Source organism: Jaculus jaculus, chromosome 13 (genome assembly GCF_020740685.1).
Source record: "Jaculus jaculus isolate mJacJac1 chromosome 13, mJacJac1.mat.Y.cur, whole genome shotgun sequence".
In the NCBI taxonomy this organism is placed as follows: Eukaryota; Metazoa; Chordata; class Mammalia; order Rodentia; family Dipodidae; genus Jaculus; species Jaculus jaculus.
The window spans coordinates 10,472,469-10,498,687 of NC_059114.1; the positions used below are offsets into that span (position 1 = coordinate 10,472,469).

Sequence of the window (26,219 nt, forward strand, 5' to 3'; positions counted from 1 at the left end):
GGCTGGATCTAGAATGGGTGGGTGGAGAGAGTGGGAGACAAAGGCCCTGTTAAAGGGCCAGCTGCAAGATGATCTAACCCGCTACGGAGCTGCTGCTGCTGGTAGGAGGAAGAGAAGTGTGGTTCCAGGGAGCTGCTGACCAGCTATGTCGCTCTGTTTTATTCAGGCCGAGATGGGTGTGGGGTCCTGGCAGTTGGTCTCCCAGACATTAAACACACACTAACTAACACCACCACCACCACCAAGTCCTAACCCTTTCTTGCATAAGGCTTGCTAGTTCACCAAGAACCCCCATTTGGTACCAGGTGCATCCTCATAGGAATACTAGAGTGTGATTGTCCTCATTTTCCAAATGAGAAAGCAAAGGCTCCGAGAGGGGAATGAATTTACCTGAAGGCACACAGTCCACGAAAGCAGAATCAGGACAGAACTCAGGGCTCCAGATTCTTGGCCAGCCCCCTTCCAGAAAGCTCCAGAAGCCAAGCTCGGCTCAGTAATTGTTTTGATCGTGCTTTTTTAAAAATTTTATTCATTTTTATTTTTTATTTATTTGAAAGAGAGACAGAATGGGCACACCAGGGCCTCCAGCCACTGCAAACGAACTCCAGATGCATGCGCCCCCTTGTGCATCTGGCTTATGTGGGTCCTAGGGAATTGAACCTGGGTCCTTTGGCTTTGCAGGCAAATGCCTTGACTGCTAGCTAACTCATCTCTGCAGCCCTCGGTTTTGTCTTTGCAGCACTGAGGCTTGAACTCAGGGCCTGGCACATGCTTAAAGAAGCAACTTACCACTGAGCTACACCCCCCCCAATTTAAAAGTCTTTCAAGCAGAGTTAGTTTCTCTGTATTTCATTTGGGTCTCACACATTCTGGGCTGGAGCTCAAGCCTGGTCAGACCCTATTATGAATTTGAATTAGAGTTTTTGTTGCCTTCCAAAAAAAAAAAAAAAGCCACCTTTTCTCTTTCTCCCTTTGATTCTAAAGGAGGCGTTTGTAAGGCATACACCAGCAGAATGTGGTGTGAGCTTGGGGGTTCAGTTTTCTGCTGGCCGCCTCCAGACCCTGAAAGCAGGAATGTAAGTCCTCACTGCCCCCTTCCACTCTGGGTACTCCAGCAAAGAGGGTCACTGGGCAAGAGGGCACAAGGAGGTGATGGACCCTGACTAACAGCAGGAGAGGTGTGAGTCTGTGTGGTTGGCAGGACTATGGGGCGGGCAAGCCGGAGACCGAGCGGCTGCTCCTGGGTTGGATTAACCTTGCCAATGCCCCATGCCAGGCTTTGAGCTTCCCTTGAACCAGGTTCCACCAGGAACCTGGAGAGGCCTGACTCAGCACCAGTTTGTAGCTGAGGGCCCTTGCAAAGACACCTAGCTGGTGTGGCTCTCCCAAGATAAGAGGGCTCACAGTTTACCAGGACCGTCCCCTGTCCTCTGGAGGCGACCTCTTTCTACGGGAGACTCCCATTTCCATGGTCTAATTCTCTATCAAGAGAGGATGCTGTTTTCTGGACTGAATGGTCTGGTCAGGGTATGCAATGATCTTTTCTTGCTCTCTTGCTCTCTTTTTTTGTTTTGTTTTGTTTTCTTTTATTCGAGGTAGGGTCTCTCTCTAGCCCAGGCTGACCTGGAATTCACTATGTAGTTTGAGGGTGGCCTCAAACTCATGACGATCCTCCTACCTGTGCCTCCCCAGTGCTGGGATTAAAGGCGTGTGCCACAACGCCCAGCTTTTTTTATTTTTTCTTCTGGGTAGTGTTTCACTCTAACCCCGTCTGACCTGGAATTCATTATGTAGTCTCAGGAAGGTCTCGAACTCATGGTTTTCCTCCTACCTCAGCCTCCCAAGTGTTGGGATTAAAGGCGTGCACCACCACGCCCGGCTTGCAACAGTCTTGTCCAAGATCAAACACACAAGGTAGGAGATCTGAGGTGCAGACCCACATTAAGTTCCTCTCAGAGATGCTCCACGATGTTCCAGGGCACGGGAAGGGTGGTAGTCAGGTGGGCAAGGCATGGGCATGTTCCTAAGACAACTCTCAAGAGTGGCTGCTCAGTTCTGCTGGAAAGGACCCAGCACCCGTGATGGATATTGCATTGGCCAACCCATGGTTTCCTTCTTCTTATGATAGGGTCTCAATATGCAGCCCAAGCTAGCCTGACCTTCCTATAGGCTGACCTTCATCTCAAGATCCTCTTACCTCAGTCTCTTGAGACACCATACCTGGCTTTGCACAGACCTGGCTCAAGAGAGAGGAGTGAGGTTTGAAAAACGGCTTAGTGGTTTAAGGCCTTACCTACAAAGCCAAAGGAACCAGGTTCCATTCCCCAGGACCCACGTAAACCAGATGCACAAGGTGGCGCATGTGTTTGGAGCCTGTTTACAGTGGCTAGAGGGCCCGACATGCCCATTCTCTCTCTCTTTCTCAAATAAATAAAAAAGAAAGAGTATTGGATTTCACGACCATAGAGTGAGGGAGTGTGCTTAGCTGCTCTCAGAGAATGACGATGAAGAGATAATAGCGACAGTCCAGAGGGCAGCCTACCTGGCCCAAGTTCCTGGGCTGTCAGCAGATCTAGATGCCAACCGAATCCACGGAGGACGTGCGGCTGGGAGGGACGGTTCATAGGTCACACAGTCGAGTTGCTCAGGATCTCAGAAGCCCTTCCACGGATGGCATGAGGTGGACTGTACTGGGATGGAACGTGAGAGGGCTGCTTTGGGAAGTGTCACCTCTTTATGAAGGGGATGGAGGCTTAGCCCACAACACAGGTGCAGAGGATTTTGGAGTTTCGTTTGACTCTGAGCTCCTCCTGAGCTAAAGGTGTTGCTAAGAGAATTCTTAGGGTTTGTTGGAGTAGACAAATAACACCTGGGGCTAAGCTCAGCTTGGGGGCTTACCTAAGAGCCCCCCCAAACACACACTGCCACAAGGTGGACGACATCTAAAGGAAAGTTATTAGGATGGTCTTGAATACAAGCGTGAGCAGCATTTAAAGTCTCCAAGGATGCATGATGGGAAGAAAAAGTGCAGGCTAATAACAGCCTAGAAATGACTTGTCCTGGGAGGGCTGTTACGTGGCAGAGAAAGTTCCGTGTTCTTGTGATGTCTCTGCAATAGATTACAGTTTTGCATAAGAAGCCAGTGCAAGCTGGAGAGATGGCCCAATGGTTAAAGCGTTTGCTTGCAAAGCTTGATGGCCTGGGTTCGGCTCCCCAATACCTATGTAAAGCCAGATGCTGAATGTGGTGCATGTGCCTGGAGTTCATGTGCAGTGGTAGGAGGCCGTGGCATGTCCATACTCTCTCCGTGTCTCTCAAATAAATAAATAGGGCTGGAGAGATGGCTCAGCAGCTTGCAAAGCTTGATGACCTGGGTTCAATTCCCTGGTACCCACGTAAAACCAGATGCACAAAGTGGTGCATGAGTCTGAGGTTGCCAGAGTCCCTGGCGTGCCCATTCTTTCTCTCTTTCTCAATCCTTGAAAATAAAGTTAAAACACACATTTAAAAAAGAAGCTGGGGGGCTGGAGAGATGGCTTAGCGGTTAAGTGCTTGCCTGTGAAGCCTAAGGACCCCGGTTCGAGGCTCGGTTCCCCAGGTCCCACGTTAGCCAGATGCACAAGGGGGCGCACGCGTCTGGACTTCGTTTGCAGAGGCTGGAAGCCCTGGCGCGCCCATTCTCTCTCTCCCTCTGTCTTTCTCTCTGTGTCTGTCGCTCTCAAATAAATAAATAAATAAATAAATAAATAAAAGAAGCTGGAGCTGGGGATATAGCGGTTAAGGCGCTTACTTGCGAAGCCTAATGACCCAGGTTCGATTCCCCAGGACCCATGTTAGCCAGATTCACAAGGGAGCACATGCGTCTGGAGTTTGCCTGCAATGGCTGGGGAAGCCCTGGAGTGCCCATTTTCTCTCTGCCTCTTCCTCTGTCTTTTTCTCAAGTAAATACATAAATAAAATATTCTTTTAAGAAGCCAGTAAGAGCTGGGTGTGGTGGCTCATGCCTTTAATCCCAGCACTTGGGGAGCAGAGGTAGAAGGATTGCTGTGAATTTGAGGCCAGCCTGGGACCACACAGTGGGTTCCAGGACAGTCTGGGCTACAGTGAGACCTTATCTCCAGGGGGAAAAAGAAGTCTGTGCAGACGGCAGCCCCAGTTGTCTGGGAGCAAGTGGTCTTGGGGGACAGTGAGGTATTGTGTCCAAGTCTTGTGTTCACACTTGAACAGGACAACTTGTTGGGGGCGCATGATAAAATGAAGTGTGGGTTCAAGTGAGCTTTGCTTCAGAAACTTCAGGAGCCCTTTGTGTTACTTTAAGGAATCTGTGGATTCTGTAGGGAGCTGGCACAATTGGCTGGAGGCTCATGGACCCCGTTATTTCAGTGGGGGTGTTCAGCCAGCCATGCCCCAGATTCTGGGACAGTCATGTTCATGTTTGAACTATGGGTCAATTTCTTGGAGCTGGATGTTAACATTGGGGAGGAAATAAAGTTTGTCCTGTGTGGGGATGGCCAAATGATAAGGCGTTCCAGGGTTCATTTTCTCTGAGATAACACCTTTCACCTGATTGTATCCACCTGAGCCATTCTCTGACCCTTGACGTTGCAATTCTGCACCCCAGTTGCCTTGAACTTGATCTCATTCCCACTAACTCGGGACTGTGGTATTCCACAAGGTCTTCAGTGGAGGTCCTCTGGGAATCACATTTGAGAGTCAACTGGTCTAACCCTTACCGTGTTTCCATTGTAGCTCGAAGTTTTGATCTACAGAAGTCAGAAGCTATGCTCCGGAAGGTGAGACCCATTTGGTTCCAAAACCCACCATGGCCTCATTTCCTCCTATCAGAAGCACACCTTGCCTGGACTTCTTCTTCTTTTTTTTTTTTTTTAATTTTCTCTTGTTCATTTTAATTTATTTATGTGAGAGAGACAGAGAAAGAAAGAGGCAGAGAGAGAAAGAGAGAGAGAATGGGCGCACCAGGGCCTCTAGCCACTGCAAACGAACTCTAGATGCATGCGCCCCCTTGCGCATCTGGCTAAAGTGGGTCCTGGGGAATCGAGCCTCGAACTGGGGTCCTTAGGCTTCACAGGCAAGCGCCTCAACCACTAAGCCATCTCTCCATCCCTTTGCCTGGACTTCTTTTGCCCTCCCCCCATCTACTCCAAATGCAGCTTCGGTTTGTGAGACACATGGGGGTCAGCTGGCCGCTGCTATAGTTTCCTCCTTGGACAAAGCGTATTTCCTTCCTTGAAAATGTAGAGCTCCAGGCCAGCCAAGAATGATCATCTTGTTAGATCTTAAAGAAGGCAGGGCCTCCTTTTCCACTTCTGTCCAGTGTCTTGCAGGGGCCCATCTAGAGTCTTGTGGTCAGTTCATGCTGTCACTCATGGCTAGTTGGGATCCCCATCACTCCCTCCCCACCTCCCTTTCCACCTCCTGCTTACTGAACCTTTGTGCGTATTTTTTAGCATGTGGAGTTCCGGAAGCAAAAGGACATTGACAACATCATTAGCTGGCAGCCTCCAGAGGTGAGAACATGTTATCCCACCCCATCCCTACGAGGGGGACTCTTGTTACTCCCACAGCCTGTGTCCTGGTCGATTGGACTTGGGTCCTCTGAGGACAAGTCTGATAACGCCATGGTTCCAAAATAGGTATCTGTCGGCATCTGGGGGGAGGGGCTCGGAGGGAAAGACTAATGAACCCACAATCAAGCGTCATGACGCAGGGAAGGAATGGATGCCCACCAGGTCACTCTATCTTTTGTCCAGGTGATCCAGCAGTATCTGTCCGGAGGCAGGTGTGGCTACGATCTGGAGGGCTGCCCAGTCTGGTATGACATTATTGGGCCCCTGGATGCCAAGGGTCTATTGTTCTCAGCCACTAAGCAAGACCTGCTCAGGACCAAGATGCGGGACTGTGAGCTGCTCCTGCAGGAGTGTGCCCACCAGACCACCAAGGTGCGTGGCCATCCCACGGTCAAGAACGAGTTGACCACAGGGAGGACTTTCAGATTTCATAGACCACTGAAATCTCAAAGTCCTAGGACTGACAAAACTATCCCCTCCCCGTGGAGGTTGAATCCAGGGCCTTATGCATGCTTGGCAAGTGTTCTACTTAGCCACTAAGCCATAACCCCAGCCTGCCACATTTTCATTTTGCCAAGGCACCCATGTAAAGCCAGACACAAACGCTGGCACTTTGTGCTGGAGAGATGGCTTAGCAGTTAAGGTGCTTGTCTGCAAAGCCAGAGGACCCAGGTTTGATTCCTTGGGACCCACGTAAGCCAGATGCACAAGGTGGAGCACGCATCTGGAGCTCCATCTGCCCCTTTCTCAAGTAAATAAATACAATAATTTTTTTTAAAGATAGATTTCCTTAAAAAAGCAACACTTATATCTGGTGTTTATTTGCAGTGGCAAGAGACCCTGACACATCCACACATATACACACAAGTAAATAAAAACATAAAATAATAAAAAAAAGATTTTCAGTTGGGCATGGTGGCACACACCTTTAATCCCAGCACTGAGGAGGCAGAGGTAGGAGGATCGCCATGAGTTTGAGGCCACCATGAGACTACATAGAGAATTCCAGGTCAGCCTGAGCTATAGTGAGAGCCTACCTTAAAAAATACCAAAAAAAAAAAAAAAAAAGGCCGGGTGTAGTGGCCTTTAATCCCAGCACTGGAGAGGCAGCAGAGGTAGGAGGATTACCATGAGTTCGTGGCCACCCTGAGACTATTCCAAGTCAGCCTGAGCTAGAGTGAGACCCTACCTAGAAAAACAAAAAACAAAATTCCCTTTAGGGCTGGGACTATATCTAAGTTGTAGAGTTCCTTTTCCACTCCTGCAAAAAAAAAAAAAAAAAGTAAACAAACAAACAAACAAAAAACCACACACACTACAGTGGGGCACAGCGGTATACACCTGTAATCTTAGCACTCAGGAGTTTGAGGCAAGAGGATCTTGAGTTTGAAGCCAACCTGGACTACACAGAGAAACCCTGAAAAAAGAAACCGAGGGTAGGAGATGGCTCAGCGGCTAAAGCTGATTGCCTGAAAAGCCTGCCAGCCCAGGGTTCAATTCCCGAGTACCCACGGAAAGCTAGACGCACAAAGTGATACATACAACTGGAATTTGTTTGCGGTGGCAAAAAGGTGCTGGCATGCCCATATTCTCTCTCTGCCAAATAAATAAATTAAAATATTTAGAAATAAAGTCGGGCGTGGTGGCTCTCGCTTTTCATCCCAGCACTTGGATGATTGCCATGAGGCCACCCTGAGACTACATAGTGAATTTTAGGTCAGCCTGGGCTAGAGTGAAGACCCTACCTCAAATAAAAATTTTTTTAAATAAAAAAAAGAAACTAAAAAATTCACAAAGACTAGTTCAGTGGCATACAGTTTTCTAGCACTAGTCAAAACCTGAGTTTTATGCCCAGCACAAGAAAGGGAGAAAGGAACCGGGCATGGTGGTGCACACCTTTAAGCCCAGCACTCAGGAGGTAGAGGTAGGAGGATCTCTGAGAGTTCGAGGCCACCCTGAGAATACAGAATGAATTCTAGGTCCGCCTGGGCTAGAGTGAAACCCTACCTCAAAAAAAAAAAGGCAGGGGGGGGGGGAGAAAGGAAGAACGAAGGAAGGAATAAAGAAAGATTTTTTTTTTTCAAGGTAGGATCCTATTTTAGCCCAGATTGACCTGGAATTCACTATGTAGTCTCAAGATGGCCTCGAGCTCATGGGATCCTCCTACCTGTGCCTCCCCAGTGCTGGGATAAAAGGTATGTGCCACCACACCCGGCTTGGAATAAAGAAAGATTTGAAGAGAGAGAAAGGAAGGGCAAGTGGGAAGGTTATTGTTATTTCTCTTATTTATGTGAAGACTGGTGAAATCTTATGGACCAACCACCTTTGGACAAATATTGAAGGACCCGTGGTGTAGATGAGCTCAGATTCCAAGACCCTTCAAGTGGATTGGCAAGAGACCAGGATAGAGTATCTCCTTGCTAAGGAAAAGACTGAGGAACAAGCTGGAATTGCCACATGACCTCCTTGCCTTTCGTCCTCCCAGCACTTGCAAAGGATGTGTTAAAGCTTGGGGACATTTCAGCACTGCCGTGTATAAACGTTCGCAGAGTATCTACTGGGTGCAGAGACCCCTGAGGGGCTGGGGACACAGGGGGGCTTAACCTGAATACACCCTTACGTCTTAGGTTGGACAGAAGCTTCTGTGCCCGAGGGAGAAGTGGCTCAGGCCCAGGTGCCATCTGGGTGCTGTGCACAAGGCACACTGTGACTCAGAGGAGGTGGCTACCAGGCAAACCTGTAAGAGGGAGGGGACCTCAGATGTGACCTAGATTGAGTTTACCAGATGAAAACATCTGGTAAATGTTTGCCAGGGTCACAGAACTAAGGCCTGGGTCGATGATGCCCATTTGGAGCGCCTTGGGTCCAGAGTGGGTCTGACCTGGTCACTTTGCATGCTTGGTGTAAACCGTGCTGGGCTTGGAGTACACAGTGGAGCAGCGTTGCATGACTTCCTGCTGTCTGTCTGTCTGTCCCCTGCAGCTGGGGAAGAAAATAGAGACCCTCACCATGATTTATGACTGTGAAGGGCTTGGCCTCAAGCATCTCTGGAAACCTGCAGTGGAAGCCTATGGAGAGGTGAGGGGCAAGAGGAGCAGAAGCAAGAGGGTCCTCCTCGGCTAGGCTGGCCCAGGGGATGGGAGCAGGCCAGTGCAGATCTCAGGTCCTGTCTGCCTGGCACAATGGCCTGAGTCTGCTGGAACTAGAGCCATTTTGCCTCCACAGTTTCTCTGCATGTTTGAGGAAAATTATCCCGAGACACTGAAGCATCTGTTTGTTGTTAAAGGTAAGTTGGGAGTTTCTGGTAATGAAGCCAAATGGGAATAGGTGCCCAAAATATTCCTTTTCTATTTTTTCTTAATTTAAGTTTTATTTATTTGTAAGGAGAGAGAGAATGGGCGTGCCAGGACCTCCTGGTACTGTAAACGAACTCCAGATGCATGCGCCACTTTGTGCATCTGGCTTCATGTGGGTACTGGGGAATTGAACCTGGGCCCTCAAGCTTTGTAAGCATCAGCTTAACTGCTGAGTCATCTCTCCAGCCCCCAAATATTTCTTTTCTTTGCTGTTCTTTTGTTGTTGTTGTTTTTGTTTTTTGTTTTCTAAGGTAGGGTCTTGTTCTAGTTCAGGCTGACCTGGAATTCACTCTCTAGTCTCAGGGTGGCCTCGAACTCACAGTGATCCTCCTATCTCTACCTCCTGAGTGCTGGGATTAAAGGTGTGGGCCACCATGTCCAGCATCCCCCCAAATATTTCTTGAGGGAAGACTGAGTGAAGTAGTGAGCCAAAGGAGGCACCTAAAGACATACTCAGGAGTCTGACCTTGGCCTTGACATGGACAAATGCTTTACAGTTCACAGGATGTGGGTGGGTGATGCCACAGTAGATCTTTTGGGCATACCCATCATATAGATGGGGAATTGAGCCTCAAACAAACCAGGCTGAGCTTTGCATCCAGGGCTGTTTCAGGTATAGCACTAGGGAACATATGTGTTGACATGGGATGGAGGTGCTATAGAGAGGTGGGTGGTACATGACACCTTTTTAGGGACTGACTGACACATGGCCTGGTCTCTTTCTCCAGCCCCTAAGCTGTTTCCTGTGGCCTATAACCTTATCAAGCCCTTCCTGAGTGAGGACACTCGTAAGAAGATTATGGTCCTAGGAGGTAAGTGGCCCAGACTCTTCTCAACTCTAGACTGGCGTGTGGACCACATTAAGTGCTGGCTTTAGAAGCATGGTTATAGCCACCAGGCCGAAGGCTTCTCTTCTGGTTTATGGTAGTTTGGGCCCAGGGGGCAAGTGGGGCAGAACTGGGCCTTCCTGTCTATTTTCTATTCCTTTTCTTCCTCTTCCCCCTCTCCATCCTCCTCCTCCTCTTTGTTTTGGTTTTTCAAGGTAGGGTCTTGCTCTTGCCCAGTCTGACCTGGAATTCACTGTGTAGTTTCGGAGTGGCCTTGATCCTACCTGTGCCTCCCGAGTGCTGGGATTAAAGTTATGCGCCACCACACCTGGCAAATAAAGACATTTTTCTTGGATACTCTTGAAGCAAGCACTGGGGTCACCTACCATTGTAGTTTTAAAGATGAATCCTCCAGCTGCAGTCCTTATCTTTTTTTTTTTTCAAGGTAGAGTCTCACCCTAGCCCAGGCTGACCTGGAATTCACTCTGTAGTCTCAGGGTGGCCTCGAACTCACAACGATCCTCCTACCTGTGCCTCCCGAGTGCTGGGATGAAAGGCGTGCGCCACCACGCCCGGCTGCAGTCCTTATCTTTAAGGGGCTTACGGAGAGAGAAAGCTGTAAAGTAAGCCAGGTGTGGTGGCACATGCCACTTGGGATGCTGAGGTAAGAGGATCATCGGGAGGGAGTTTGAAGCCAGCGAGGACTATAGAGTGAGTTCTAGTTTGGCCTGGGCTAGAGTGAGACCTTGCCTAAAAAAAAAAAGCTTGAAGGCACTAGGGCACTAGAAAGGTCATTGATTGAGAAGATGGCATCACGGAGGTCAGTTGGAGGCAAATGAGTGGCTCCACTCCCATAAGCGCCAGGCCCAGGGCTAAGTTTCTTGAACAGCTCTCTGGGAGGGAAACAAACAGATGCCTATCAGCATGACATGACAAAAGGAAGCAAAGGGAAACCACAGGGTGTAGAGCCAGGGGACACACATCCCCCCCACAGTGGTGCCTGCCTAAACCCCATACAGGATAAGCAAGAGTCAGTCCCATGCACTCAAGTAGGAAGCTGCTTGACAGAAAAGAGCAACACCTGGGCTTAGCAGTTAAGGCGTTTGCCTGCAGAGCCAAAGGACCCTGGTTCGATTCCCCAGGACCCACGTTAGCCAGATGCACCAAGGGGCACATGCATCTGGAGTTCGCTTGCAGTGGCTGGAGGCCCTGGCATGCCCATTCTCTCTCTCTCTCTCTCTCCCTCTTTCTCTGTCAAATAAATAAAAATAAAATAAGAGCCGGGCATGGTGGTGCATGCCTTTAATCCCAGCACTCAGGAGGCAGAGGTAGGAAGATCGCCATGACTTCAAGGCCACCCTGAGACCTCATAGTGAATTCCAGGTCAGCCTGGACTAGAGTGTGACTCTACCTCGAAAAACCAAAAAAAAAAAAAAAAAAAAGAAAGAAAGAATGAAAGAGGAACACCCAGCAAAGCCCTCCTTCAGGGTGACACGGGCAGTTGTCACGGAGTATGAGGCGAGGCGCAGAGAGAGATGAAGCTGGAGAAAAAATCCAGGGCACCATGTCGAGAAGCTGGGGCATGACTCTACAGGCCACTGGGAAACAAACAAGCTCTTGGCAGGGGAGTCACCACAATCAGAGTTTGAACTGAGACACGGAACTGGCAAGATTGTGCAGGGCAGATAGCAGTTCGTGTGCCATTGCCGTGGTCCATGTGAAGAATGTTGCAAGCAGGAACTGGGGAAAAGGTAATAAATAAAAATAAATATTTTTTAGCTAGGCGTTGTGGCGCATACCTTTAATCCCAGCACTCGGGAGGCAGAGGTAGGAGGACCACCATGAGCTCGAGACCACCCTGAGACTATGTAGTGAATTCTAGGTCAGCCTGAGTTAGAGTGAAACCCTACCTCCAAAAAAAAAGAAAAAGAAAAAAATATATATATATTTGCAAGGGGGGAGTGAGTATGAATGAGGATGAGGATGAATGAATGAATAGTGACATGCCAGGACCTCTAGGTGCTGCAAACAAACTCCACGTGCATGTGCCACTTAGTGCATCTGGCTTACGTGGGTCCTGGGAAATCAAACAAGGGTCATTAGGCTTTGCAGGCAAGCGCCTTAACCGTGGAGCTCTCTCTCCAGCTTTTTTTTTTTTTTCTTTTTAAATTGACAACTTCTATACCAGCCTGGTTTTAATTTTTTCTGCTACTACCACCCACCATGATCATGAGATGGTTTGGTTTCCTGGCAGCAGAGCTATGGAGGAGGTTCAGTCTGTTCTCCTACCCACACCTAAAGCTCTTTCAACCAAACCTGCCCGGGGCTAGGAACTGGATCTTCAACAAAGAAATGAAACTCAGTCCAGACTGCTCAGTAGAGCTTAGCAATGCCGATGATATCAGGTCAAGGCTACAGGCGTGGTGTTTCCAGGAGTCGTAGGATCTTGGGTCCTGAAACATCTCAGGCCTGTAGACTTGAACTGTCTTCAGGGTTTCAGCCAATAGTGCAGGGGACACTGGGCTGTCCCCTGTAGTTTGGAGCTTCTTGCCAATGGGAAGGTCAGCATGGAATGGTTTCCAGTATATTGTACTTAGCTGGTATTTCTTTATGAAACTGGACTCATGGACTGGTTCTCAGCATTAGATAATATATATACATAATTGCATACATATAATTATATATACATAGTATATATAATCAACTTCTAGGAGAGGATTTGATTACAGAAAGCAGCCGAGCAGCCCCAAACAACAAGAGTAGAAGTGAGATTGGCTAGGGTAAAGCCAAGTGAACCCACTTAAGAGGCCATTCAAGGGCTGGGAAGATGTCTCAGTGGTTAAAGGCACTTGCTTGCAAAGCCTGCCAGGCTAGTGTTCCATTCCCCAGCACCCACACAAAGCCAGATGCACAAAGTGGCACATGTGTCAGGAGTTTGAAGAGGCAAGAGGCTCTGGTGTGCCCATTCTCTCTCACTCTCTTTCCCCATCTCTCTCTCTCAAGTAAATAAATAAAAATATGTAAAAAGAAGGCTAGAGAGATGTCTTAGCTGTTAAGTTATTTAGCTGCAAAGCCTAAGGACTCAGGTTCACTTCCCCAGTACCCACGAAAGCCAGATGCACATGGTGGCACATGTGTCTGGAGTTCATTTGTAGTGGCTAGAGGCCCCGTTGCACCCATTCTCTCTCTCTTTCATAAGTAAATAAAAACAACATATTTAGGCTACCTTAGTACATATTAGGGTACCTCTCAAGTATACTTAGTTTATTTCAATTTCTTCATCACCCTGTGCAGCAGGAAGATCTAATGCAGAGTGAAGTGGTTTCCTAAGGCCACTGAGCTGGTCAGAGGCCATGGCAACAGCAAGCCAGGTTTCTGTTTCCTGGTTCAGGCAGCACCATCCTCTGGGTGATGGCTCTTCCTACCCCCTTGCAGTACTGTGTGTGAATCATCATGCTCTTTAAAAAAATATTATATTTATTTTTTAAATTTTTATTTATTTATTTGTGTGAGAGAAATAGGCAGAAAGAGAGAGAGAATGGGCACACCAGGGCCTCCAGTCACTGCAACCGAACTCTAGATGCATGCGCCCCCTTGTGCATCTGGCATACGTGGGTCCTGGTGAATCAAACCTGGGTCCTTTGGCTTTGCAGGCAAGAGCCTTAACCGCTAAGCCGTTTCTCCAGCCCAAGCATTTTGTTTATTAAGAGAGGAAGGAGAGAAAGAGAGGGAGAGAATGGACACGCCAGGGCCTCTAGCCACTGCAAACAAACTCCAGACACATGCGCCACCTTGTGCATCTGGCTTTACATGGTTACTGGGGAATCAAACCTGAGTCCTCTGGCTTTGCAGGCAAATGCCTTAACCACTAAGCCATCTCTCCAACCCAGCCTCCTCTTTTTTTTAAAATCTGAGACAGGGTTTTACTATGGAGTCCAGTCTGGCCTTTCAACTTAAGGTCCTCCTGCCTCAACCTCCTTGGTACAGATATGCATGTTCCTCTCCCCCCACTTTTTTTTTGTTATTTTTATTTATATATTTGAGAGAGGCAGAGAGAGAGAGAGAGAGAGGGAGAGAAAGAGAATGGGCACATCAGGGCCTCCAGCCACTGCAAACGAACTCCAGATGCATGATGCATCACCTTGTGCATCTGACTCACATGGGTACTGGGGAATCGAGCCTCGAACTGGGGTCCTTAAGCTTCACAAGCAAGTGCTTAACCACTAAGCCATCTCTCCAACCTTTTTTTTTTTTTTTTTTTTTTTTTGCTTAGAGGAGAAGGAAGAGAAGTTTTTTTTTTTTTTTTCCTTCCCTATCTTATTAGTGTCAATCAACAGGGGCTGAAATCCTACCAAGTGACATGTCTCTCTGTCCTTCTCTTTCCTGCCAGCAAACTGGAAGGAGGTTTTACTCAAATACATCAGCCCTGACCAGTTGCCTGTGGCGTATGGGGGGACCATGACTGATCCTGACGGAAACCCCAAGTGCATATCCAAGGTACGGGCCGCCAGGCAGAGGTGAGCAGGGAGTCCTTGCTCGGGCGTACCGCCCAGCTCAGTTCGCGGTCTGCTTCTAGATCAACTACGGGGGCGACATCCCCAAGAAGTATTACGTGCGAGACCAGGTGAGGCAGCAATATGAGCACAGCGTGCAGATCTCCCGCGGCTCCTCCCATCAAGTGGAGTATGAGATCCTCTTCCCCGGCTGCGTCCTCAGGTAGGGCCAGGCCCTTCCAGGGGACCGGAACCTTTCTTCTGTAGGTGGCAGTGGGTGGGCCGGGGCGCGAGAAGTCCTGTTGCCAGAGATGCCCATAGAGATGGAGCCATGTCTAAACGGGTGGATGTCTCTGCAGGTGGCAGTTTATGTCAGAGGGGTCAGATGTTGGTTTTGGTATTTTCCTGAAGACCAAGATGGGGGAGCGGCAGCGGGCAGGGGAGATGACAGAGGTGTTGCCCAGCCAGAGGTACAACTCCCACATGGTCCCTGAGGACGGGACCCTCACCTGCAGCGATCCGGGCATCTGTAAGTATCTCAGTCTTGGCAGGGCTTGAAGCCTGCCACCTTTCTGTGTGTGACGCCCCTCTTTCTCCATGGACTAAACCTCTCACACTGTTAGAATAGGAAGGGAAACTCTGTCAGGCCATCTCTCCTGCCAACAGATGAGGAAACTAGGCTTGAAGAGGAGCACTGACTTGCTGAAGGCGACCCAGATATCAACAGCAGGATGGGACTCTGACCTGGTACTCCCAGGTATAGGTGGGGTCATAGTGACAGGTGAGCACAGGGATTTTGTTTTGGTATCTCAAGGTAGGGTCTTACTGTATGGCCCAGGTGACCTGGAATTACTATGTAGTCTCAGAGTTGCCTCGGACTCACAGCGATCCTCCTACCTCTGTCTCCCAAGTGCTGGGATTAAAGGTGTGCGCCACGGGATTTAGGACATGTGCTTTTGGGAAGTTGGCATGGTGGCCCACGTTGCAATCCTAGCATTGGGAAGGCTGAGGCAAGATCACAAGTTTGAGGCCAGCCTGAGCTACAGAGAAACCTTGTCATAAATAGTTATGTATTTATTTATTTACAAGGAGAGAGAGAGAGAGAAAGAGAGGAACTCCAAACTCATGCACCACTTTGTGCATCTGGCTTTATGTGCGTACTGGGGAACTAAACAGGCCATCAGGCTTTGCAAGCAAGTGCCTTTAACTGCTGAGCCATCTTTTCAGCCCTAGAGAGACCTAGTCTTAAAAGAAAAGAAATAAAGTCTGCTTGTGGGTCCAAGTGTAAGTAGGCCTGTGATAGTGTCCAGACATTTCTTGGGGAATGTCCTCCTGCAAAGGTCAGAGAGGCAGAACCGGCTGGGTGGGTGTAGGGATCCCGTGAGGAGTCGTGTGCTGAAAAGCGCCCAGCCTTGACCCCTCTGAGCATCACTCACTCCCAGATGGACCAGAAAGCAGGCACAGAAGGTGAGGAGGCAGTTTACTCATGAAGAAATAAGAATGGCAAATGGCATTTGAAAAAGCGCTCAGCCTCGCTTACTTTGTAATATTGATTAAAATGGCCTCAGACTCAGCAGTTCCATTTCTAGAAATGTATCCTACAGAAACATTTGCACAAAGACAAAGATAGAAAGGAACAAGGATGTTCCCAACAGCCTGTAAAACTAGCAATAAGCCAAATGGACATACGAAGGTCCTGTTGAATTATATAAATTATATACTATACAAATATAAATTATATAAATTAGACAGCGGAATCCCATGTAGTCATTAAAGAGAATATACTGACAAGTAAGATGTCTTTTTTTTTTTTTTTTTTAAAGTAGGGTCTCGCAGTAGCCCAGGCTGCCCTGGAATTCACTATGTAGTCTCAGGGTGGCAGTAAGATGTCTAATAAATGTTAAATAAACATGAGACACAGCAAAATGTCTTTGGCTGAAAGCAGTATATGTAGACAGGAATTCTTGGAAATCTATAGTAACCCCAATAGTAACTCTGAGGTGACAGGATACTTATAGAGAGCCTTCATTATTTTTTCTATTTGATTTTCACCATGTATGTGTGTAGTGTACGCATGTGTGTGTGTGTGCAGATGCATGGGCCCCATACACATATATATGGAGGCCAGAGAAGAATGTCAGGCGTGTACTATCACTCTTCTATCTTTAAAATTTTTTTTTTATTTAATTACTTATTTGACAGAGAAAGAGGGAGGGAGGGAAGGAGGGAGAGAGAGAGAGAGAAAATGGGCATATCAGGGCCTCTAGCCACTGCAAATGAACTCCAGACGTGTATGTCCCCTTGTGCATCTGGCTAACGTGAGTCCTGAGGAATTGAACCTGGGTCCTTGTTGGCTTTGCAGGCAAACGCCTTAGCAGCTAAGCCATCCCCTCCAGCCCCTTCTATCTTTTTTTTTTTAATGCTTTTATTGACCAGGGTGTGGTGGTGCATGCCTTTAGTCCCAGCACTTGGGAGGTAGAGGTAGGAGGATTGCCATGAGCTCGAGGCCACTCTGAGACGACATAGTGAATTCCAGGTCAGCCTGAGCTAAAGTGAGACCCTACCTCGAAATAAAAAATCCTTTTATTTATTTGCAAGCAGAGAGAGGTATAGAGGAAAGAGAGAGAGAGAACGGGCATACCAGGACCTCCTGCCACTGCATTGCTGAGCCATTTCTCCAGCCCCAGCTTAATTTTTTTTTCAAGGTAGTGTTTTGCTCTAGCCCAGTCTGACCTGGAATTCACTATGTAGTCTCAAGGTGGCCTTGAGCTCTTGGTGATTCTCCTGCCTCTGCCTTCCTAGTGCTGGGATGAAAGGCGTACGCTGCCATGCTTTGCTCTACCTTTTTTTTGAATTTTTTTTTTTTGAGGTAGGGTCTTACTTTAGCTCAGGCTACCTGGAATTCACTATGTCATCTCAGGGTGGCCTCAAACTCACAGCGATCCTTCTACCACTGCCTCCCGAATACTGGGATTAAAGGCATGCGCCACCATGCCCGGCTTAATCTTTTTATTTGAAAGAGACAGAGAAAGGGTTGCTAGGGCCTCCAATAGTTGCAAACGAACTCCAGACATATGTACCTTGTGCATCTGGCTTCTGTGGGTTCTGGGAATCGAACCTGGGTCCTTTGGCTTTGCAGGCAAGCACCTGACTGGTAAGCCCTGTCTCCAGCTGCACTCTTCTGTCTTATTTCCTTGGCGGCGCTCACTGGAGCTGGAGCTGGCCATTTTCTAGTCAGATGGCTGACCAGGGAGCCCAGCAATGCTGTCTTCGTCCTGCTCGGGCATGCAAGCCACCCCTGGCTTCTCCCCTGCGTGCTCAGGGTTGGCCTCACACTTGCCCAAGCAAGCCCTCTTACCACTGTGCCATGTCACTAGCTCCTAGGTTTTTTTTTTTTCTTCTATTCTGCAAATGTATTTTACAATGGCACTATACTACATTCCTTTCTTTTCTTGTGGTTTTTTGAGGTAGGGTCTCACTCTAGTCAAGGCTGACCTGGAATTCACTATGTAGTCTCAGGGCGGCCAAACCTCACAGCGATCCTCCTACCTCTGCCTCCTGAGTGCTGGGATTAAAGGGTGCGCCACCACGCCTGGCTAGTATATGACATTTGTAAGCAGAAAAGGTGCACACATAAGCCTATAACAAAGCCAGCCAAATCTTCAGTTTCCTTTCTGACAGAGCCAAGGGGCTAAAGGTGAAAAACGGGGAGAGCAAGGGCTTTATGCCTAGACCAGAAGCCGACTTGTCTGCTGATTAGGCACGTGACCTTAGGCAAGTGACTTAACCTCGCTGAGTCTGTTTTTGTATTGCTGTAACTGGCATTTTACAGACCAGATTACATGTGATAAGCTCTGTGAGGCAGTTGGCATAATTCAAGGCATAGAACACGCACTCAGTCCATTCCTGGGGCTGCCATTATTATCATTAGGATGAGTGGGGGAGCAGGGCTACTACCCTGGAGGTTGTCATGAGAAGCCCTGGGTCCCTGTTTCTGAGGCAGCACTGCCTGGGCATCTGCGCTACCCCACAGATGTCTGCTTTCATCCCAGCAGCCTGCAGTTCCTACTGCCCCTCCCCACAGATGGTTGGTTTGTGGCACAGTCTGGCTCCAGGTTGGTGTGGAGCGGGGCGGTGGGCATTCTTCTTAATGAGCAGCCAGGTACCAGGAGCTGGCATATACTATGTGCTTCAGCAAGAACAAGGCTTCGTAGCCCAGCCCAGCCCAGATTTTGTCACCCACAGAAGATACAGCACATCATGCCTACAAGCTTCACTTTTCCTTTAAGGATGTGAGAACAGGTATAGAAAAGTTAGCCTCACTGGGGGTGGTGGTGTGCATCTTTAATCCCAGCACTGGGGAGGCAGAAGTAGGAGGATTGCTGTGAGTTTGAGGCCAGTTTACTAGACTACATAGTGAATTCCAGGTCAGCCTGGGCTAGAGTAAGACCCTACCTCAAAAAACCAAAAGAGGCCTGGAGAGATGGCTTAGCAGTTAAGCACTTGCCTGTGAAGCCTAAGGACCCCGGTTCGAGGCTCGATTCCCCAGGACCCATGTTAGCCAGATGCACAAGGGGCGCACACACCTGGGGTTCATTTCCAGTTGCTGGAGGCCCTGGCGTGCCCATTGTCTCTCTCCCTCTGTCTGTCACTTTCAAATAAATAAATAAAAATATTTAAACAAAAAACAAAAAGAAGAAAGAGAGGAAAGGAGGAAGGGAGGAAGAAGAAAGAAAGGAAAGGGAAAAGGAAAGGATGTCTTGGGGCGGTGGCGATGGCTCAGTGGTTACAAGCACCAGAAGTAGGAAGAAAAGATATGGACTTCTGTCTTTTTTTTTTTTTTAAATTTAGCCGGGTCTGGTGGTGCACACCTTTAATCCCAGCACTTGGGAGGCAGAGGTAGAAGGATCACCAGGAGTTCAAGGCCAACCTGAGACTACAGAGTGAATTCCAGGTCAGCCTGGGCTAGAGTGAAACCTTACCTTGAAAAAGAAAAAAAAAATTATTTAGCCTGGCATGGTGGTACACATCTTTAATCCCAGCACTTGGGAGGCTGAAGTAGGAGGGTCAGATAAAGAATGGGCATACCAGGGCCCCTAGCCACTGCAAAGGAACTCCAGATGCATGCACCACCTTGTGCATCTGGCTAATGTGGGTACTGGGGAATCAAACCAGGGTCCTTAGAGTTCACAGGCAAGCGCCTTAACTGCAAAGCTATTTTTTCCAGCCCTGGACTTCTGTTTTTGATGTGGTCAAAGAGAGTAGATCCCCAGACCAGACTTTCTGCAAGATCACGGAGCCAGTTGGAGAGCCCTAACCCATTCATATCTTTGTATCTGAAGGATGAATGACGCAGCCTGAGAAGGGACTGTGAATCTTTAAACCAGGCTCAGGTCTGCTAATCCTGAATTAACTTTAACTCCACTTGGATCTCTTTCCCACAGGAGCCTTACCTACCTGTTACCTACTTGCTGGCCCTTCTTAAAAGGCATAGTCAGGCCATGACATTGACCCCCCCTTCTCAGGTGTGAAGGCAGTGAGGTGGGATTAGCTGTCATCTGGGTGCTAGGGCTAAATTTAGAAGGAACCTGGAGATCCCAGGATTAGGTTACAAATTCACTGCTGTGTGTGTGTGTTGGGGTCAATGCCTCTGGGGACTAGACAGCCTTTTGCAAGGTGGAGCCGTCACTAACTAGAGAAATGAAGCCCGCAGGTGGACAGCAGCGCATTAGCTTGTCTGGCCCTTATCCACGTGCTTGTCCAGGTTTGAACTGATTTCACCTTTTTCTTTCCACCTAATGTTTACTGAGGACCTACTGGGTGTGGAATGCTCAACCAGGAATAGGAAGACTTCACAGGAAGTACAATGTGGTCTGAAGACCTGAAACACCTTAGGAAGGCGTTAGACAGTGTTGGGGTGGAGAGAGGCCTGGTGGCCTGCTTGCTGAGGAAGTCTAGCTTTGCCGCCAGCTCTCCAAGTGTTCAGAGCAGGTGTCTCTAAAGACGGGAGCTGGATTTCCTTCTCCATAAAATGAGGGAAGTGGGTTAAAGCAGATCATCATCAGAGGCCCATGGACTCCCTAGAGCAGCAATTTTGAGTCCTAAAGTCCAAGCTTCTCTTTTATAACAAATAGTGTCTACTGCCTCCATCCATTGCTCTTCTGAAATAAAATTCATAGGCAGTGTAACCCACCTAGGCACATAGTTTAAAAATCAACATCATCAAGCCGGGCGTGGTGATGCACACCTTTAATCCCAGCACTCGGAAGGCAGAGGTAGGAGGATCACTGTGAGTTCGAGGCCACCCTGAGAATATGGAGTGAATTCTAGGTCAGCCTGGGCTAGAGTGAGACCCTACCTCGGTAAAAAAGAAAAGATCAACATCATCTTTCCGTAACATAAAAGGGAAATAATTTGAGGCTGGAGAGATGGCTTAGCTGTCAAGGCATTTGCCTTCAAAGCCAAAGGATCCCAGTTCGATTCTCCAGGGCCCACGTAAGCCAGATGTACAAGGGGGTGCATGCGCCTGGAGTTTGTTTGCCCTAGCGCACCCATTCTCTCCCTTTCACGGACTCTCTCTCTGCCTCTTTCTCTCTCTCAAATATATGTATGGAAATAACTCTTTTGAAACGCTAAGATCAAACCAGGGCTTCACACATCAGGCAAGTGCTCTCTCACTGAACTCCAGCCACAGTCCTGGAAAAAAAATGTGTATATATTCATTATATAAATGAGAGGGCCAGATGACACCTGCTACCCCACTTCTCCTCAGAATAGGTTCTTTCCCACTGGGATCCAATGCCCAGAGGGTCTATGATGGGCTCCATTGTTTGCAGCCTTCAGATTCCCAAGGGGGCCAGATATTCAACAAAAGCCAACAAGCACTAGGCTGAAGGATCTCTAGGGGTTCTTTGAGCCTGTAGATAAGTGACTAATGTCAAACTGAATCCCTGTGCCTCTCAAGTTCTTCTACTTAAAAATTATCTTATAGGGCCAGGCGTGGTGGCGCACGCCTTTAATCCCAGCACTCAGGAGGCAGAGGTAGGAGGATTGCTGTGAGTTCGAGGCTACCCTGAGACTACATAATGAATTTCAGGTCAGCCTGGGCTAGAGTGAGACCCTACCTCAATAAAAAAAAAACCCAAAATAAATAAATTAAATAAATAAATAAATATAATTATTTGCATGTATAGGAACACCAGGGTCGGTTGCTGCTGCAAATGCCCTTTCGGCTTTACATGGGTGGCAGGGGAATTGAACCTGACTCCAGCTGGCTTTGCAAGTAAGCACCTTCAAACACCTTTAACCACTGAGCCATCTCCCCAGCCCCTCAAGCTCTTATTTGATGCTGGGAACAGAATATCTTGCTGGGCAGAGCCATCTTACTTGTGGTCCGAGGAAATTGAAGCACCATGGGCCCTGGTTGCCAAGGTCTTGTCATCCAGGGCAGAGGGGAAGGGACAGTGGGGTCCTTCAGGACCTCTGGTACAGGCAGGAGATAGATGACTGGGCGCGGTGGTGCATGCCTTTAATCCCAGCACTTGGGACGAGAGGAGGAGGATCACTGTGAATTCAATGTCAGCATGGTACTATAGAGTGAGTTCCCAGTCAGCCTGGCTAGAGTGAGACCCTGCCTTGAAAAATACCCCCCCCAAAAAAGCCTATGGCAGGGGAGCTCATAAACACTAGGGGAGAAAATAGGTGACTGACACTTCATGCCAGGAAGGAGCAGGTGTTATGTGGACTGTCGGTCTTTAAGCTATGCATTTTGTCCAGGATCAGGAAAAGGTCAAGTTTTAGGATACATACAGTTATTTATCATTTTCTTGCTGGGAAAAGCAAGAGAAGTCTAGCACAGGAAAGGGCAAAGCTAATGTTTTTGTTTCCATGCATGCTTCTCTTGAAGGGGCATTTGACTGAAATGGAACAACTTCTCAAAGAAATGGGGTTAGATTAAAAGCGAGTCTGTTCAGTTGCCAAGGCTTGAAAGCTTTCCGTGCCAACTTCATGTCTAGGTCCTCTTCCCAGAGTGAATCACTGCTAACGGTCTTGTCTGTTATCCTACCAAGTGCTTTCCATCCCTCCAGAAACACCAGCTTTCCATATATGCAGGGAAGGTACATGCGTATGGATATACTCAAAGAACGGTGCCTGTCATTTGGTGGATGTTTGAAATGATAAAACTCACCACAGGGTTTGAGAAAAAACTTACCCTTTGGGACACTATCAAACTTAGTGGTATTATATAAGAGAATGTGTAAGTGGAGATAGACAAAAAGCATATACGTGTGTGTGTGTGTGTGTGTGTGTATACACACACATACATACATATATATACACAAAAATGTTGCGCAAAAATGTTGCAGACAAATCTTTAGCTTACTTTGGCTCAGGACACATCTCAGAGATTTTCCTCAATCATTTTATGAAGCTCATCCCCCGTCTCCTTCTTCCCTAGATGCAACCCAGTCTGGTCTTGAAATTCTGCCTCAGCCTCATAAGTGTTGGAATTTTGTATGTGTGTCACTATGTCCAGCTATAAATTTATTTGTGAGAGGGGGAGAAAGAGGCAGATAGAGCAGAGAATGGGCACACCAGGGCCTCCAGCCACTGTAAATGAACTCCAGATATATGTGCCACCTTTGAGCATCTGGATTACATGGGTTCTGGGGAATCGAACCTGGGCCCTTGGGCTTTGCAGGCAAGTGTCTTAATTGCTAAACCATCTCTCTAGCCCAAGCTTTCTTTCTAAAAATGTTTGATTAATTTATTTATTTGCAAGGAGAGAGGGAGGGAGGAAAAGAGGCAGAATGGGCATGCCAGGGCTTCTAGCTGCTGCAAACAAACTCCAGATGCATGTGCCACCCTGTGCATCTGGCTTTACATGGGTACTAGGGAATTGAACCCAGGTCGTCAGGCTTTGCGGGCAAGCACCTTAAGTGCTGAGTCATTTCTCTAGCCCCCCAAGCTTTCTTTTTGCATCAGAACAGTCTCCCATCAAATGGATTACAACAGACTGCTTAAGCAATTATTCTTTGAACATCTCATCCTTTTAATATTAGGAGCAGGCATCCAATGAGCACCCTTGTCCCATTTATCTTTCTGCAGGATTAATTTCTGCTTCAGAAGTTTGGCACACTTTACCTTTTGTTAGAAACTGAACAGGGCTAGGCTTCCTAGGGCCCAAGTCAGACAGGATCAGAGGAAAATTCTAGCTCCATTTCCACCCACACAGTGTGACACAAAATCTCCCATTTATTTCATAAAAAATAGGACTAATGGGGCTGGAGAGATGGCTTAGCAGTTAAGCGCTTGCCTGTGAAGCCTAAGGACCCCGGTTCGAGGCTCAGTTCCCCAAGACCCAAGTTATCCAGATGCACAAGGGGGCGCACGTGTCTGGAGTTTGCTTGCAGTGGCTGGAAGCCCTGGCTCACCCATTCTTTCTCTCTCTCTTTCTCTCTGCCTGTCGCTCTCAAATAAATAAATAAAAACAAACAAAAATCTAAAAAACAGGACTAATGGGACTGAAGAGATGGCTCAGGGGTTAAAGCTCTTGCCTCAAAAGCCTAACAACCCAGGTTCCATTCTCCAGGACCCACGTGAAGCCAGATGCACAGGGTGGTACATGCATCTGGAGTTTGTTTGCAATAGCTAGAGGCTTTGGCATGCCCATTCTTTCTCTCATGCACACATGTTTTCTCTTCTCTCTCTCCTTGCTTGCAATAAATAATAATTAAAAATACATTTAAAAAAAAAACAGGGCTAATGCTGAACTATTATCACTATTATTACTTCAACTACTTTCAAAGTCTGGCCTGGCTCATGATCTGCCTGTTAAAATGCCTTGACTTTGGCTTTCAGACCCTTACAAATTTTATTTATTTATTTATTTATTTATTTATTTATTTATTTATTTATTTATTTGATCGTGACAGAGAGAGAAAGAGGGGGAGAGAAAGAGAAAGAGAGAGAGAGAGAGAATGGGTGCGCCAGGGCTTTCAGCCGCTGCAAACGAACTCCAGACATGTGCACCCCCTTGTGCATCTGGACAACGTGGGTCCTGGGGAACTGAGCCTTGAACCGGGGTCCTTAGGCTTCACAGGCAAGTGCTTAACCGCTAAGCCATCTCTCCAGCCTTTTTTTTTTTTTTTTTTTTTTTTTTTTTTTTTTGAGAGGGAGAGAGAATGGGCATGCCAGAGCCTTTAGCTGCTACAAACTCCAACTGCAGATGCATGTGCCACCTTGTACATCTGGCTTTATGTGGGTCCTGGCGAATTGCAGGCAAGCATCTTAACCACTACGCCATCTCTCTAGCTCTCAGAACCCTTTTCTTACAAACCATTAGAAATATGATTTTTTTCCCCCATTACCTTGTTTGGCCTATTTTGTGTCATACATTTTCCATTCCATGATCATCATTTTTTTTCTCCCTGGCTCACGTATTGTGTTTACATTCAAGTGTGTGTGTGTGTAGGCGTGCTCACATGTGGGGCACACGTGCTGTGTTGTGTTCACGTGTGTATATGGAGGCGTGCTTATGGAGGCTGGAGGACAATGTTTGGGTGTTCATCCTTTCAACTTCTCTGAGGCAGGGTCTCATGTTGTTCACCGCTGGCCTCCAAGCTTCATGGTGGGTTCTCTCTCTCTCTCCCTTATTTTTTGGTTTTTCGAGGTAGGGTCTCACTCTAGCCCAGGCCGACCCAGAATTCACTATGTAGTATCAGGGTGGCCTCGAACTCACAACTATCCTCCTACTTCTGCCTCCCAATGCGCCACCCCACCCGGCTCATGGTGAGTTCTCCGTGTCTGCCTTCCTTCTCTCCTGGAGGTATGGCTGGCCTGCCACTGTGTGGCTTTCTGTTTTTGCACACATGCACGGGTGCATGTGGTATGGCGTGTGTGGTGTATGTGCCCATGAGCTTGTCCCTGCATTTGCCTGTGGTGGCCAGAGGGTATGATAGTTGTCCCCTACATTGCTTTTCTGCCATCCTAACTTGAGTCTTATTGATCCTGGAGCTTGTAGGTTTTTTGTTTTTTTTCAAGGTAGGGTCTGACCCAGAATTCACTATGTAGTCTCAGGGTGGTCTCGAATTCATGGCGCTCCCCCTACCTCTGCCTCTCAAGTGCTGCAATTAAAGGCGTGCGCCACCACACCCAGCCTGGAGCTTGTAGTTTTTATTTACTTATTTGAGGGAGAAAGAGGCAGATATATAGAGGGAATGAATGTGCCAGGGCCTCTAGCTACTGCAAACAAACTCAATGCATGTGCTGCCTTGTGCAGCTGGTTTATGTGGGTCCTGGGAAATTGAACCTGGGTCCTTAGGCTTTGCAGGCAAGTGCCTTAACTGCTAGACCATCCCTCCAGACTTTTTTCTTTTTAAATAAATGAGTCCCAGCCATTCTCTGGTCTGTGTTCTTCACAGGACTAGGGTTACAGACATGCATGGCCATGCCTGTTTATGTGAGTCCTAAGGATCCAACTTGCAGTCTCTCAGACCTTCTTGGGCCCTCATGCTTGTACAGAAGTGTTCTTAACTGCTGAGCCATGTAGCCAGCCCAAGTCTGGCTTTCTATGTGGGAGCTTGGGTTCTGAACTCAGATACTCTTGTTTGCATGGCAAGCATTTTAATCACTGAGACATCTCTCCAGCACTTCTTTATATATACATACATATATATTTAAAATATTTTATTTATTTGAGAGAGGAAAAGGCAGATGCAGATAGAGAGAATGAGTACGCCAGTGCTTCCAGCCCCTGCAAATGAACTCCAGACACATGGGGCCCCTGGTCCATGTGACTTATGTGGGTCCTGGGGAATCAAACCTGGGCCCTCAGGCTTTGCAGGCAACCACCTTAACTACTAAGCCATCTCTCCAGCCCCCTCTCCAGCACTTCTGTGAACATCTTGTTAGTAAGTTTCAGAAGGTCAGACTATTGTTGTTTTTGCTACCCTC

The 26,219-nt window shown here is 47.8% G+C and overlaps 1 protein-coding gene across 2 annotated transcripts in view; it reads left to right on the top strand.

Annotated features, from left to right (window-relative positions):
• Sec14l2 (SEC14 like lipid binding 2) overlaps positions 1 to 26,219 on the top strand; it is a 31,882-nt gene that overhangs the window by 4,113 nt on the left and 1,550 nt on the right. The window contains exons 3-11 of one of the 2 annotated variants that reach the window (XM_004664066.3): positions 4,750 to 4,793; positions 5,469 to 5,528; positions 5,772 to 5,960; positions 8,571 to 8,666; positions 8,814 to 8,874; positions 9,673 to 9,756; positions 14,162 to 14,268; positions 14,348 to 14,487; positions 14,624 to 14,793. In XM_004664066.3, the coding sequence (XP_004664123.1) occupies positions 4,750 to 4,793; positions 5,469 to 5,528; positions 5,772 to 5,960; positions 8,571 to 8,666; positions 8,814 to 8,874; positions 9,673 to 9,756; positions 14,162 to 14,268; positions 14,348 to 14,487; positions 14,624 to 14,793 (951 nt within the window). The remainder of the gene's footprint in view (positions 1 to 4,749; positions 4,794 to 5,468; positions 5,529 to 5,771; positions 5,961 to 8,570; positions 8,667 to 8,813; positions 8,875 to 9,672; positions 9,757 to 14,161; positions 14,269 to 14,347; positions 14,488 to 14,623; positions 14,794 to 26,219) is intronic. The other variant, XM_045132876.1, reaches the window with a different exon arrangement.